The following is a 14,953-nucleotide window of genomic DNA, read 5'->3' on the forward strand; positions in this document are numbered from 1 at the left end:
ATAACTCCTTCAATGAGGTAGCCATGGCAAAAGAATCGCCATAACAGGTCAACTCTAGTGCTGCTTCTTAGACTTTAATGCCTCACCCTCAACAGTCCACTAGCAAAGGGCAACTCTAGCGCAGCATTTTCATAGGTACCTACCTAATGTTCCTACTGACTACTACTACCTATTGTGTCCATCTTCTACCAACTAATTCAGCTGATGCTCCCACTTAATTTTCTAGCCCTCTATTTCTACCTAATGCTCCTACGTCCTGCCAAAAGGTAGGGCTGGTGTATAGCACTCACCACAGGAAAATATTGAGTTGTGAGGAATGAAATGTTTGAGTCTATTGCAATGTGTGAAAAGGAAAGATTGTATGTCTGTGGACATAATGCTAGCAGTCTATGTGTGGGTGGAGCAGTAAGAAAAGGCAGCTACCTGTGCCAGAGGAGAAGCTTTGTAGAGGTTTTAAAAAAAAAATAAGAGAGAATGTCAGGGAGAATGGAGACTTGTGTGAAGTAAAACCAGCAAAGACTGAGTGTAGAATGGCAAAAGGTCAGAGCAAATTAAGTGAGGGGAGTGGGTGAGGAATGGGATGTATTTAGGGAAGCAGTGATGGCATGTACAAGAGATGCATGTGGCATGAGAAAGGTAGGAGGTAGGCAGATTAGAAAGGGTAGCGAGTGGTGGGATGAACAAGTTGCTGGTGAAAGGAAAAAGAAAGGTATTTGGACGGTACTTACAAGTTCAAATGACTGGGAGATGTATAAGAAAAAGTGGTAGGTCAAGAGGAAGGTGCAAGGGTTGAAAAAGAGGGCAAATGAGAATTGGTGTGAGACCGTTATCATTAAATTTTAGGGAGAATAAAAAGACGTTTTGTAAGAGAGACGAGAAAAAATGGGAACATCAGTGAAGGGGGCAAGAGGGAAGTGAGTATTCTGAAGGATTGGTGAATGTGTTTGATGATATAGTGGCAGATGTAGGATGTTTTGTTTTGGATGGTGTGTGAAGTGAGAGGTTTGGTGATGAGAGTAACAATGGTGAAAGCTTTGCGGAAGATGAAATCTGGAAAGACATCAGAAGTGGATGGCCCTGCAGTTGAATTTATTAAGAAAGGAAGCGAATGCATTGTTTATTGGTTAGGTAGGATATTCAATGTATGTATGGATCACAGTGAAGTGCCTAAGGACTGGCAGAATGCATGTATAGTGCCATTGTACAAAGGCAAAGGGGATAAAGGGGAGTGTTCAAACTATAGAGGCATAAGTTTGATGAGTATATCTGGAAAACTGTATAGGAGGGTATTGACTGAGAGGGTAAAGGCATATACAGAGCATCAAATTAGGGAGGAGTAATGTGGTTTTCAGAAGTAGAAGAGGATGTGTGGATCAGGTATTTGTACTAAAGAATGTGTGTAAGAAATACTTATACAAACAGATGGATATGTATGTGGTATTTATGGATCTGGAGAAAGCATATGATAGGGTTGACAGAGACACCTTCTGGAAAGTCTTAAGAGTATATGTTGTAGGAGGAAAGTTGCTATAAGCAGTGAGAAGTTTTTATCAAGGGTGTAAGGTATATGTAAAAGAAGAAAGAGGAAAGAGTGAATGGTTCCAAGTGAAGGTGCATCTGTAGCATAGGAATGTGATGTCACCATGGTTGTTTAATTTGTTTATAGATGGATAGATGAAGGAGGGAAATGTGAGAATCTTCAAAAAGGGGTGAGTATGCATTCTGAAGGGGATGAGAGGGCCTGGGAAGAGAGTCAGTTGCAGATTTGTGAGTGAAATTGCAGAAATTAGTGACTGAGGTTAGATGGGTGTGTGAAAGGAGAAAGTTACAAGTAAATTCAAATAAAAGCAAGGTTGTTAGGTTTAGCAGAGTTGAACAGCAGGTTAGCTGGGGTGTGAGTCTGAATGGAGAAAAATTGAAGGAAGTGAAGTGATTTAGATACTTGGGAGTGGACATGGAAGTGAATGAAACCACGGAAGCAGAAGTGAGTCATAAGGTGGGTGAGGAAGAAAAGGGGACCACTAAAGAACATGTGGAGAGAGGTATTATTAAAGGTATATTTGAAGGTATAGCATTCCCAACATTCTCATATAAATGCTAGGCATGGGCTATAGATATGACTGTGCAAAGGAGGATGGGTGTGTTGAAAAGGAGGAATGTTTGATGACAATATGTTGTGTGAAGTGGTTTGATAGAGTAAGTAATGAAAGGGTAAAACAAAGGTGTGGTAATAAGAATAGTGTGGTTGACAGAGCTGTAGATGGTGTGCTGAAATGGTGTGGACATAGAGAAAATGAGTGAGGAAAGACTGACAAAGAGGAAAGATGTGCTACAAGTGTAGGGAACAAGAAGAACAGGGAGACCACATTGGTGATGGAGGGATGGAGTGAAAAATATTTTGAGCGACTGGGGCGTGAACATACAGGAGGGTGAAAAACATGCATAGGATAGAGTGAATTGGAGTGATGTGGTATACAAGGGTTGATGTGCTGTCAATGGACTGAAACAGGATATATGAAGTATCCAGGGTAAACAATGGAAAGGTCTGTAGTTCCTGGCTGTGAATAGGAAGCTGTGGTTCTGGTGCATTACACACAACTGCTAGAATATGGGTGTGAGCAGATGTGGTCTTTCTTCATCTGTTCCTGGCACTACCTTGCTCATGTAGGAAATGGTGATCAAGTACAAAAAAAATATGCATAAAAGACATGGGAGTGTAGTGTGGGCTGAAATGACACATAAGTGTCGGCTGACATGGAACAGTGGATGTATGATGTGGGTTGACATGATAGATGTGTGGTGTGGACTGATATGACACATTGTATGTGTGCTGTAGGCTGATACCACATATTATGTATTGTGTTGATTGAGATTAAAACAAGATACAATGAGTAATTAATTATCATGTATTTGTACAGTATAGGGAGAGAGTATGCTCATGAGGCCCCATGAACATTCTATAGCATCTGTACCTTTTTAGCCTTGGTAATCTTCCAGCATCCATTGCATCATTGGTTAGTTTATTCCAACCTTCCATCACCCTAATACTAAAGCAGTACTTCGTAACATCATTTTCAACTAGAATTTTACCCAGCTTTTTATTAAGACCTCTGGTTACTCTGGTGCTGCATCTCTTAAAAAAGAGTCCCCTTTCAGCATCATCTAGCTGATGAAGACTGTTGAAGGCTGTTATAAAGGTTGCCCTCTCTCTCCTCTCCTCTATGGTGCACAGCTTTGCAGCCCTTAACCTCTCATTTGTAGCTAAATTCTCTGGGTGTATGATATGGACTGACATGCCAGAGAGCATGATATTCAGTGACATGATGCACTGGGTGTGTGATATGGAACGCAATGTAATATGTATTAGGTCTAGACTGATACAACATACTACGTGTGATGTTTGGACGAACAAACATTAGGAATGTGATATGAACTGACTGGACACATCAGGTGACTGGTGCATGGTGTGGACTGACACAACACATTGAGTGTGTGGTACAGACTGATATGATATAATGAATGTGGTGTGTGCCTATCATGACATAAATGGTATGTGCTATGAAGAGACATGATGCTCTGGGTGTGTGTTGTGGTCTAACACAACATACCTTGAGTATGGTATGCAATGACACTATGGGTATTAGGCGTTGGACTATCATAACCCTATGGATTTTTAGTGGGGACCAAATGACAGTTAGAGGGAGGTGTAGGCTGAACAAACCAACTAGACCTGTTGAGGCTACTTGATCATAGTGATTTGGCAGAGGCTGAAGGGGTGGGGAGCACATACCACTGCAACAGTCTCAGAGGCGAGGAGCTCGTCGGGACTCATGACAGCTAGGTAGGACACATTGACCAGCAGGTAGCAGATGGTAACAAGGGGCAGGCCGATGATGATGGCTCGGGGCAGGTTCCTGAAGTACCAACAAAAGCAACAATTACTACCATATATTTTGCTCTCCTCAGTATGACTGACTCCAAATGTATACTACATACATGCTCTGTGTTAACATAGTATGTACATGTGTATTTGTCTACATGAATGTGTTTTTCTGGACTTTGCCTGCATGAGGTTACACCATGAGTGAAAAGTCACCTTTGGCGACGCTGCATCATCGTCAGTAGACGAAATAGAGGACAGTCTTATCAACAGAGTTCTTGCTACTTTTGGGAAGTACAGCCTTGGGCTGTAAGAGTCCCTGGAAAAGGGATCGTGATATAACATCAGAACCCTTTCAGAAAGGGTCCCTGGGGTAATTATAGGTAAATAAGTTAATAAGTGTGTATGTGTGTGTAACTACCTATTTGTACAGTACGAGGAGGGAATTTTACATTCATGAAGCCCTGTCTCTTGAACATTCTTTGCTGTTATAAATTTCAAATTCATGAATGGTGTATGCATTAATCATAACCTTGATCTATATTCCATTTGTCCACCACTCGTATAGTATGAAAGTACTCATTTACATAATTCTGTAACAAGATTATTGCTTAATTTCATGTTGTGTCTCCTGGTTGCTTTATCCCTACATCTCTCAAAGAACTGATTACTGTCTATGTTATTGATGTCCTAAAAACTTGGAGGTTGTGATTAGGTCATCTCTCACTCTTCTCTCTTCCAAGGTGGTCAAAAAGAAAGCCTTTAACCTTTCCTTGTAACTTAGCTCTCTTAATTCTGGTGCCATCTTTGTTGCTCTCCTCTGGACCTTCTTCATCAGCTCTTTGTGCTTCTTTAGGTGCCAAGACCAAACTTGAGTATCATATTCTAGTTTTGGCTTTATGTAGGATCTGAAGAGCTAAATAAACATGTCCTTATCCATATACTTGAAAGCTATTCTGATATTTGCCAGAATACAATATGTCCCCTTTACTATTCTCCTTATGTGGGATTTTGGCGACATGTCAGGGAAGATGTTAAATCTAAAGTCCTTCTTACACACATAATCTCGATGCTTATCTCCCATTGATTAATTATCATACTATACCCATCTTTCTCTGTGTCCCATCCTCATTACTTTACATTTGCTTGGGTTGAATTTCATTAACAATGTATGAGACTTTTGGAGTCTGTTTGTCCCTCTGTAAGCTGATGCAATCATCCTTGCCTTTCATCTGTCATGGCTTTTGCATCACCCACAAAAATATTCAGTAGGAGTCCATACCTTCAGGCAGATCAATCACATAAATCAAGAAGAGTTTTGTTTTCAAAACAACCCTGAAACACTTCACTAGTGACCTCCACCCATCTAGAGAAGATTCCTTGACCTCTGTCCTTTGTATGCCTCCACTAGGATATTCTCTTATCCACTGTAAGAGTCTTCCATTTTTTCCCACCTGATATATCAGCTTCTTATATATCATTTCAAACAACAGAGTCAGAAGCTTTATGGCACTCAAGATATGAATAAGCTAACCAGCCTTCTGTTTTCTTTAAGACAGCACTTACTCTCAGAGAAATGTAAGAGTTTTGTTGCACACGACCTCCTTTCCCTAAAACCATGCTGCCTCTTACTTAGGTAATCTCTTCTCTGTAGAAAGTCACCTAATTGCTTTCTGATAAACTTTTCCAGTATCTTACAGACCACTTGTCAGCAACATCCTACACAATATTTTAAGAGGTCTGTTTAATGTATTTGTACACATCTTCAGTACATATGCTGAAATTTCATCAGAGCCATAAGCCTTGTATGGATCAAGAACTTTTAGTATTCTGTTAATGTCTTTTCCAGATATTTCAAGGCTTTCTAAAGATTCCTCCCTGTCCTTTATCACTAGAGATGGGGCTATAGTGTCTTCCACTGTGAAAACACTTTTCAACTTGTCATTTAATTCCTCACATATCCTTACATCATCCTCTACTATAATTCTGAATTCTTTTTCTGAAACCCTTGATCTGATTTGCTGCTCTCTAACCGCCAATTTACTTTTGTGAAATCTATGGAAAGTTTTGGATTTTCATTAGTCTTCTCCACAACACTCTTTTTAGAATATATGCCCCTCTATTCTTATTGCTATACTTGTCCATTCTCTCTTAGTCCTTGCATAAGCTGGCTGGTAGGAGTGTCACATGTATCTCTGCTACTGCATTATAGATGCCTCCATCTTGTGCAATGTTTTCTCAACTCTTGACAGCCAGGTGGGACACCTCCTTATGTAGTCTGATCCCTACGAACTGTCAAACAGATGGAAGATGGATCCACGCAGCCTTGTCCCCATGACCTGCCAATGTCATCTCTAACCATGCAATAGCATTCTTATTCATAAGTAATCAGGTGAGAAATGGCTTCTGCCCATGTGGTAATGATCCAACAACCTACCAATCAAAATCCATATAGTTCTTACCCATGCCATAGTACCCCTGTATATTACCAATCAGGAACTAAAGTGATCTAGGATAACAAGTATAACACAGCAGAAACTAAAATGAATCTGAACAGCAAGTATTAAACAATAGAACTTAAAGAGACCAAGGATAACATTATAACACACAAGAACCTAAAGTGACCCAGGATAACTAGTATAACATGAGAACCTAAACTGACCCAGAATATTTAGGACAACAAAAGAGAACCTAAAGCAACTCAGAATAACAACATAAAAGAATCTACTGTAACCCAAAATAACAATTACAATGCAACAGAGCCTAAAGTGACCCAGAATAACAAGTGTAACACAATAGAACCTAAAGTGACCCAGGTTAAAAAGTATAACACAACAGAATCTAAAATGACTCAATACTAGGTTGAGGTTACATAATCACAGAGTGTACCCAGTGAGGATAAATCATAGCTCTAGGTCACCCAGGGTTACTGAGAATGCCACAACACTCAATGGACTAGGTTAACTCAGCATGACAGACCTGGGAAACTATCATCATCATCATATAAACAGAGGATCTCTTCCCAAGGGTTCCTGCACTATCAAGGTTGCACTACGATCAGTAGCAGTGAAAGGATGGACACCTTTGGAGTGGGTTCTTTGATGCAATTTACTCTAATGATACTATTTCATCAAAGGTGACTTTTCACTACACTTCAACTAGAAGCAGGCAGAATCTGGTCAGGGAAATGCTGAATAAACACAGGTGATTTATCTTGACCTTGTATAACTGTGGATAAGCCATGGTAATAGGCTGAACCAAGGTGATCCATGATAACCCAGGGAATATAAATTTACATTTCTTGAGACATGATAACCTTGGATGACACATGGTCCCCAAGAGAAAAAGGATAACTGAAGGAGCCAGCATAACTTTTAGTATGCTAAGGTTACATAAGGATAAACATGACCTAACATAAGTCAGTGGCATATGACATTTAATCAGGGTGATGTAACATATCAATTAAACAGGAATTTCCCACAACTCGAACATGCTTAATTTATACAGGATAATAGGTGATTCAAGACAATCCAGAAGGGCACAACACAACTTTAAGTAACCTACGATAACCTATGATGTTACAAAATGAACAAGAATGACCCATGGAAGTTGGAGAAAGCAAACCAAAATCTAGAGTGACAGGATAACTGTGATGATGTACAACCTAGAATGACCCAGGATAACAAAAGTGGTCTTAAAAAACCGGTGGGGAGACAGCTACATCTAAGACGGCCCAAAAGTAACCCAGCAACATAATTATGTAATAGCCAGTTATAGCCAAGACCTAAAATGGACCAATTCAACATGATACACATTATCAGATATCTTCTCTCTACAGTTCTCACAGCACCAGAGGCCATCTCTCTACCAGTACCCACACCATCAAAGGCCACCTCTCCATCAGTACTCACATCATAAGAGGCCACCTCTCCATCAGTACTCACATCATCAGAAGCCACCTCTCCACCTGTACTCACACCATCAAAGGCCACCTCTCCACCAGTGCTCACACCATCAGAGGCCATCTCTCCACCAGTATTCACACCATCAGAGGCCACCTCTCCATCAGTACTCACATCATCAGAAGCCACCTCTCCACCAGTACTCACACCATTAGAGGCCACCTCTCCACCAGTATTCACACCATCAGAGGCCACCTCTCCACCAGTACTCACACCATCAGAGGTCACATCTCCACCAGGACTCACACCATCAGAGGCCATCTCTCCACCAGTACTCACAACATCAAAGGCCATGTCTCCATCAGTACTTACACCATCAGAGGCCATCTCACCATCAGTAATTACACCACCAGAGGCCATTCTCCACCAGTACTCACACTATCAGAGATCACAACACCAGTACTCATACCATCAGAGGCAATGCCTCCATCATCACTTACACCATCGGAGACCATCCCTTCATCAGTACTCACACCATCAGAGGTCACTCTCCATTAGTACTCACACCATCATCAGAGGTCACTTTCCACTAGTACTTACACCATCAGAGATCACATTACTAGTACTCATACCATCAGAGGCCATGGCTCCATCAGTACTTACATCATCAGAGGCCACCACTCCACCAGTACTCACACTATCACAGGCCACCTCTTCACCAGTGCTCATACCACCACAGGCCACCTTTCCACCAATACTCACACCATCAGAGACCATCTCTCTAACCAGTACTCACACCATCAGAGGCCATCTCTCCACCAATACTCATACCTTCAGAGGCCATCTTTCCACCAGTACTCACACCATCAGAGGCCACCTCTACACCAGTACTCACAACATCAGAGGCCACCTCTCCACCAGTACTCACCCCATCAGAGGCCACCTCTCCACTGGTACTCTTACCATCAGAGGCCACCTCTCCACCAGTACTCACACTATCAGAGGCCACCTCTCCACCAGGACTCACACCATCATAGGCCATCTCTCCACCAGTACTCACACCATCAGAGGCCATCTCTCCACCAGTACTCACACCATCAGAGGCCATCTCTCCAACAGTACTCACACCATCAGAGGCCACCTCTCCACCGGTACTCACACCATCAGAGGCCACCACTCCACCAGGACTCACACCATCATAGGCCATCTCTCCACCAGTACTCATACCATCAGAGGCCATCTCTCCACTAGTACCCACACCATCAGAGGCCACCTCTCCACCGGTACTCACACCATCAGAGGCCATCTCTCCATCAGCACTCACAACATCAGAGGCCATATCTCCACCAGTACTCACACCATCAGAGGCCACCTCTCCACCGGTACTCACACCATCAGAGGCCATCTCTCCACCAGTACTCACACTATCAGAGGCCATCTCTCCACCAGTACTCACACCATCAGAGGCCATCTCTCCATCGGTACTCACACCATCAGAGGCCACCTCTCCACCGGTACTCACACCATCAGAGGCCACCTCTCCACCAGTACTCACACCATCAGAGGCCACCTCTCCACCAGTACTCACACCATCAAAGGCCATATCTCCACCAGTACTCACACCATCAGAAGCCATCTCTCCACCAGTACTCACACCATCAGAGACCATATCTCCACCAGTACTCACACCATCAGAGACCATATCTCCACCAGTACTCACACCATCAGAGACCATATCTCCACCAGTACTCACACCATCAGAGGCCATATCTCCACCAGTACTCACACCATCAGAAGCCATCTCTCCACCAGTACTCACACCATCAGAGACCATATCTCCACCAGTACTCACACCATCAGAGGCCATATCTCCACCAGTACTCACACCATCAAAAGCCATCTCTCCACCAGTACTCACACCATCAGAGACCATATCTCCACCAGTACTCACACCATCAGAGGCCACCTCTCCACCAGTACTCACACCATCAGAGGCCATATCTCCACCAGTACTCACACCATCAGAAGCCATCTCTCCACCAGTACTCACACCATCAGAGACCATATCTCCACCAGTACTCACACCATCAGAGGCCATATCTCCACCAGTACTCACACCATCAGAAGCCATCTCTCCACCAGGACTCACACCATCAGAGACCATATCTCCACCAGTACTCACACCATCAGAGACCATATCTCCACCAGTACTCACACCATCAGAGACCATATCTCCACCAGTACTCACGTGTAGGGTTTCTTGAGCTCCTCCGTCACGTAGTTCAAATTGTTCCTGTAGAGGAAAAAGGTCTTAATCCAGGCTGTGTACATGTTAGTCTGCATCTCAGGTGTACCGTGTGCATATATCAGTCGTTACCTCAGGTGTACTGTGTCGCTATTAAGTAATTCTAAGACAGTAAATTAAAAGGCAAGTTTGAAGTACATGCAACAGGGCATGTGTATAACATGAATTACAGGCGGACGAAGACCAGAGCCACGACGTACAGAGATAAGGATTAATAACTTCCATCTGAGCAGCTGTTCAAAACAATGCCATTTAACGTAATTGAATGTTTTACTGATAATATACACACAGAACATACACCATAGAAATAACTTACTAAGTTCAGCAAATGGTAAAACTGTATATCCAATAATATCAAATGTAAAGCCTTAAACATCCTAATTTTACTATATATATATATATATATATATATATATATATATATATATATATATATATATATATATATATATGGGCGATTAAGAGAAGTGGGAGACCAAATTGGAGGTGGAAAGATGGAGTGAAAAAGATTTTGTGTGATCGGGGCCTGAACATGCAGGAGGGTGAAAGGAGGGCAGGGAATAGAGTGAATTGGATCGATGTGGTATACCGGGGTTGACGTGCTGTCAGTGGATTGAATCAGGGCATGTGAAGCGTCTGGGGTAAACCATGGAAAGCTGTGTAGGTATGTATATTTGCGTGTGTGGACGTATGTATATACATGTGTATGGGGGTGGGTTGGGCCATTTCTTTCGTCTGTTTCCTTGCCCTACCTCGCAAACGCGGGAGACAGCGACAAAAAAAAAAAAAAAAAAAAAAATATCTTGCATACTATTCGCCATTTCCCGCGTTAGCGAGGTAGCGTTAAGAACAGAGGACTGGGCCTTTGGGGGAATATCCTCACCTGGCCCCCTTCTCTGTTCCTTCTTTTGGAAAATTTAAAAAAAAAAAAAAAACGAGAGGAGAGGATTTCCGGCCCCCCGCTCCCTTCCCTTTTAGTCGCCTTCTACGACACGCAGGGAATACGTGGGAAGTATTCTTTCTCCCCTATCCCCAGAGATAGTATATATATATATATATATATATATATATATATATATATATATATATATATATATATTATACTTAATCGCCGTCTCCCGCGTCAGAGAGGTAGCGCAAGGAAACAGACGAGGAATGGCCCAACCCACCCATGTACACATGTGTGTACACAAACGCCCATACACGCATATATACATACATATATATTGCAACGTAGACATGCATATACATACACATATACATATATAAACATGTACATATTCATACTTGCCGCCTTCATTCATTCCCATCGCCACCCCACCACATATGAAACAGCATCCCCCTCCCCCCACCCCACCAGTGAGGTAGCGCCAGGAAAAGACAAAGGCCACATTCGTTCCCACTCAGTCTCTAGCTGCCATGTTTAATGCACCGAAACCACAGCTCCCTTTCCACATCCAGGCCCCACAGACCTTTCTATGGTTTACCACAGACGCTTCACATGCCCTGGTTCAATCCAATGACAGCACGTCGACCCCGGTATACCAGATTGTTCCAATTCACTCTATTTCTTGCGCGCCCTTCACCCTCCTGTATGTTCAGGCCCCAATCGCTCAAAATCTTTTTCATTCCATCCTTCCACCTCCAATTTGGTCTCCCACTTCTTCTCATTCCCTCCACCCCTGACACATATATCCTCTTTGTCAATCTTTCCTCACTCATTCTCACCACGTGTACAAACCATTCCAATACACCCTCCTCTGCTCCCCCAACCAGATTCCTTTTATTACTACACATCTCTCTTAACCTTTCAGTACTTACTCGATCAAACCACCTCACACCGCTTACTGTCCTCAAAAATTTCATTTTCAACACATCCACCCTCCTCCGCACAACCTTATCTATAGCCTATGCCTCGCAACCATATAACATTGTTGGAGCCACTATTCATTCAAACATACCCACTTTTGCTCTCCGGGATAACGTTCTCGCCTTCAACTTATTCCCCAACGCTCCCAGAACCTCCCTCACCACCACATCCATAAACATATTAAACAACCATCGTGACATCACATCCTTGCCGCAGACCAACCTTCACAGAAACCAATCACTCTCCTCTCTTCCTACTCGCACAGACACCTTACATCCTTGATAAAAATTTCTCATTGCTTCAAGCAGCTAACCTTCCACACCATACATTCTTAAGAACTTCCACAAAGCACTTCTATGGACCCTATTATATGCCTTCTCCAGATCCATAAATGACACATAGAAATCCATCTGTTTTTCTAAGTATTTCTCACACACATTCTTCAAGGTAAACTCCTGATCCACACATCCTCTACCTCTTCTGAAACCACACTGCTCCTCCTTAATCTCATGCTCTACACATGCTTTCACCCTCTCAATCAATATCCTTCAATATAATTTTCATGGTATACCGAACAAACTTATGCCTATGTAGTTTGAACACTCACCTTTGTCCCCGTTGCCTTTGTACAGAGGCACTATACATGCATTCCTCCAATCCTTACGCATTTCACCATGATTTATACATACAGTGTATGTCCTTACCAACCAATCAACAACACATTCATCCCCTTTCTTAATACATTCAACTGCAACACCATCCAATCCCGCCGCCTTGCCGGATTTCATCTTCCTCAAGGCTTTCACCACCTCTTCTCTTTTCACCAAACAACTCTCCATGACTCTCACTTCACATACGACTCCGACCTAAACACTCTACATACGCCACTCTATCATCAAACACATTCAACAATCCTTCAAAATATCCACTCCATCAATATATATATATATATATATATATATATATATATATATATATATATATATATATATATATATATATTGCATGTGAACGCGCACTTTCATAGGACACATAATACCGTCCAACAGCCAGGACTCGATCCCAGGACCTTAAGGGTGGTAATCGGGAACGCTAACCGCTTGGCTATGATCGCCCCTAATAAGGAAATGACTATTCGATTAAAAGTAATCAAATACTCTTAATCTCCTTTCCCTGCTTGGGGGTGATCATAGCCGAACGGTTAGCGTTCCCGATTACCACGCAAAAGGCCCTGGGATCGAGTCTTGGCTGTTGGAGAATATTATGTGATACACACACACACACACACATATATATATATATATATATATATATATATATATATATATATATATATATATATATATATATTCCTCGTTACACTGTCCATAAACAAATTAGCCACAGAGACATCGCATACCCCTTCCACATATCCACCTTCACTTCGAACCCTCCTGTCTACCTACTCTTACACACGCCTTACACTTATTAAAAACTTCTCGCTGCTCCTAGCAGCTTTCCTGAAACTCATACCAAATATTGGCATGACCTTCGACAATGCATCTCTATCAACCTATTATAGGCCTTCTCCAGATCCATAAATGCTACACGTATCCTGTTTCTCAGAGCATTTCTCACACACATTCTTCAAACACCTGATCCACACATCCTCTACCACATCTGAAACCCTTCAAACACCTGATCCACACATCCTCTACCACTCCTGAAACCCTTCAAACACCTGATCCACACATCCTCTACCACTCCTGAAACCCTTCGAAACACCTGATCCACACACCCTCTACCACTCCTGAAACCCTTCGAACACCTGATCCACACATCCTCTACCACTCCTGAAACCCTTCAAACACCTGATCCACACATCCTCTACCATTCCTGAAACCAAGTTGTTCCTCCCTAATCTGATACTTTGTGAATGCCTTCACCTCTCAATCACCACTCTCATACAATTTACCACGTACACTCCACAAACTTCTGTGATTCGAACACTTTAGTACTGACCATCCATCGTAGGCCCAAAGTCCACTATAAAAGGCGGTGGCGACATCGCCCAGACTGTTGGTGGAGCCCTTGAAGCCGGTGGCCAGGTACTGGGTATTTCCCTGGGCTAACTTCACCATGCCCCCGACCACGATAATCAGGATTGCCAACAACTTGGCCGCCGTGAACACGTTCTGCACCTTCGTCGCTAGTGTCACCGAGTACGAGTTGATGAAGGTGATGATAACTGTGGGAGCAGAGGGGAAAGGGAGATCACGACGTGAGTGAACAGTTGTGGCTGTGGTGGCTGTGTAGGGAAGGGTAAAACTGCTCGGGGAGAATGGCGGCTTTGTGAAGGGAAGAAGGGAAGACTGCTCGAGGAGGCTGGAAACTGTGGGGGAGAGTGAGACTGCTTGAGGAGGCTGAACAGTGGTGTATGAGGGTGGGTATCTGCTAGGGGAGGCTGGAGACTGTATTATAAGTAAGGGTAGCATTGACTGGGGAGACTGGAGGCTTTGATGAGAAACAAAAGACTGTGCTAGGAAGTTGGAGGGATAAAACTGTTCCGGGAAGTTTGAGGGTAATCATTTACTTTGCATACGTCATCGTATTATTCGACTCATTTTAAAATCATACAGTAGTCCGCTTTTCACAATATATTGCAGGAGAATGACTTCCACGATTTTATATGTGAATTAACCTTTCCTACCACCCAACTGATTCTAGTGAACTCATATAGAGTGAGAGGAGTTCAAACCTAACTGGCTAAACCACTGTGGCCAATGATGTCTCGTGGATTCACTGTCTTGGAAGAGAGAAACGTTTTTTGAATGACACTCTCGAACTCCGGGAAACTTACAGCATGAACAATGAACCAACATCGGCCATACAAGATGGCACGCTCCTAGTTCTGCCTATTATCACAGAGAAATGGATGTAATTGTCATACAAAGATCTCAGTCATGTACGATATTGGATGGTCGCGCTAAATATGCCCGGCATGGATCATTTAAGGC

General features: G+C 42.8%; 1 protein-coding gene across 10 annotated transcripts in view; it reads right to left on the minus strand.

Moving 5' to 3' along the window:
- Positions 1 to 14,953, minus strand: part of sbm (L-type amino acid transporter sobremesa) — a 207,370-nt gene that overhangs the window by 35,905 nt on the left and 156,512 nt on the right. For all 10 annotated transcript variants that reach the window (XM_071667115.1, XM_071667114.1, XM_071667117.1 and 7 more), the window contains 3 exons: positions 13,959 to 14,184; positions 10,031 to 10,075; positions 3,791 to 3,914 (listed from right to left, as the gene is read on the minus strand). In XM_071667115.1, the coding sequence (XP_071523216.1) occupies positions 3,791 to 3,914; positions 10,031 to 10,075; positions 13,959 to 14,184 (395 nt within the window). The remainder of the gene's footprint in view (positions 1 to 3,790; positions 3,915 to 10,030; positions 10,076 to 13,958; positions 14,185 to 14,953) is intronic.

Source organism: Panulirus ornatus, chromosome 11 (assembly GCF_036320965.1).
Source record: "Panulirus ornatus isolate Po-2019 chromosome 11, ASM3632096v1, whole genome shotgun sequence".
Taxonomy (NCBI): Eukaryota; Metazoa; Arthropoda; class Malacostraca; order Decapoda; family Palinuridae; genus Panulirus; species Panulirus ornatus.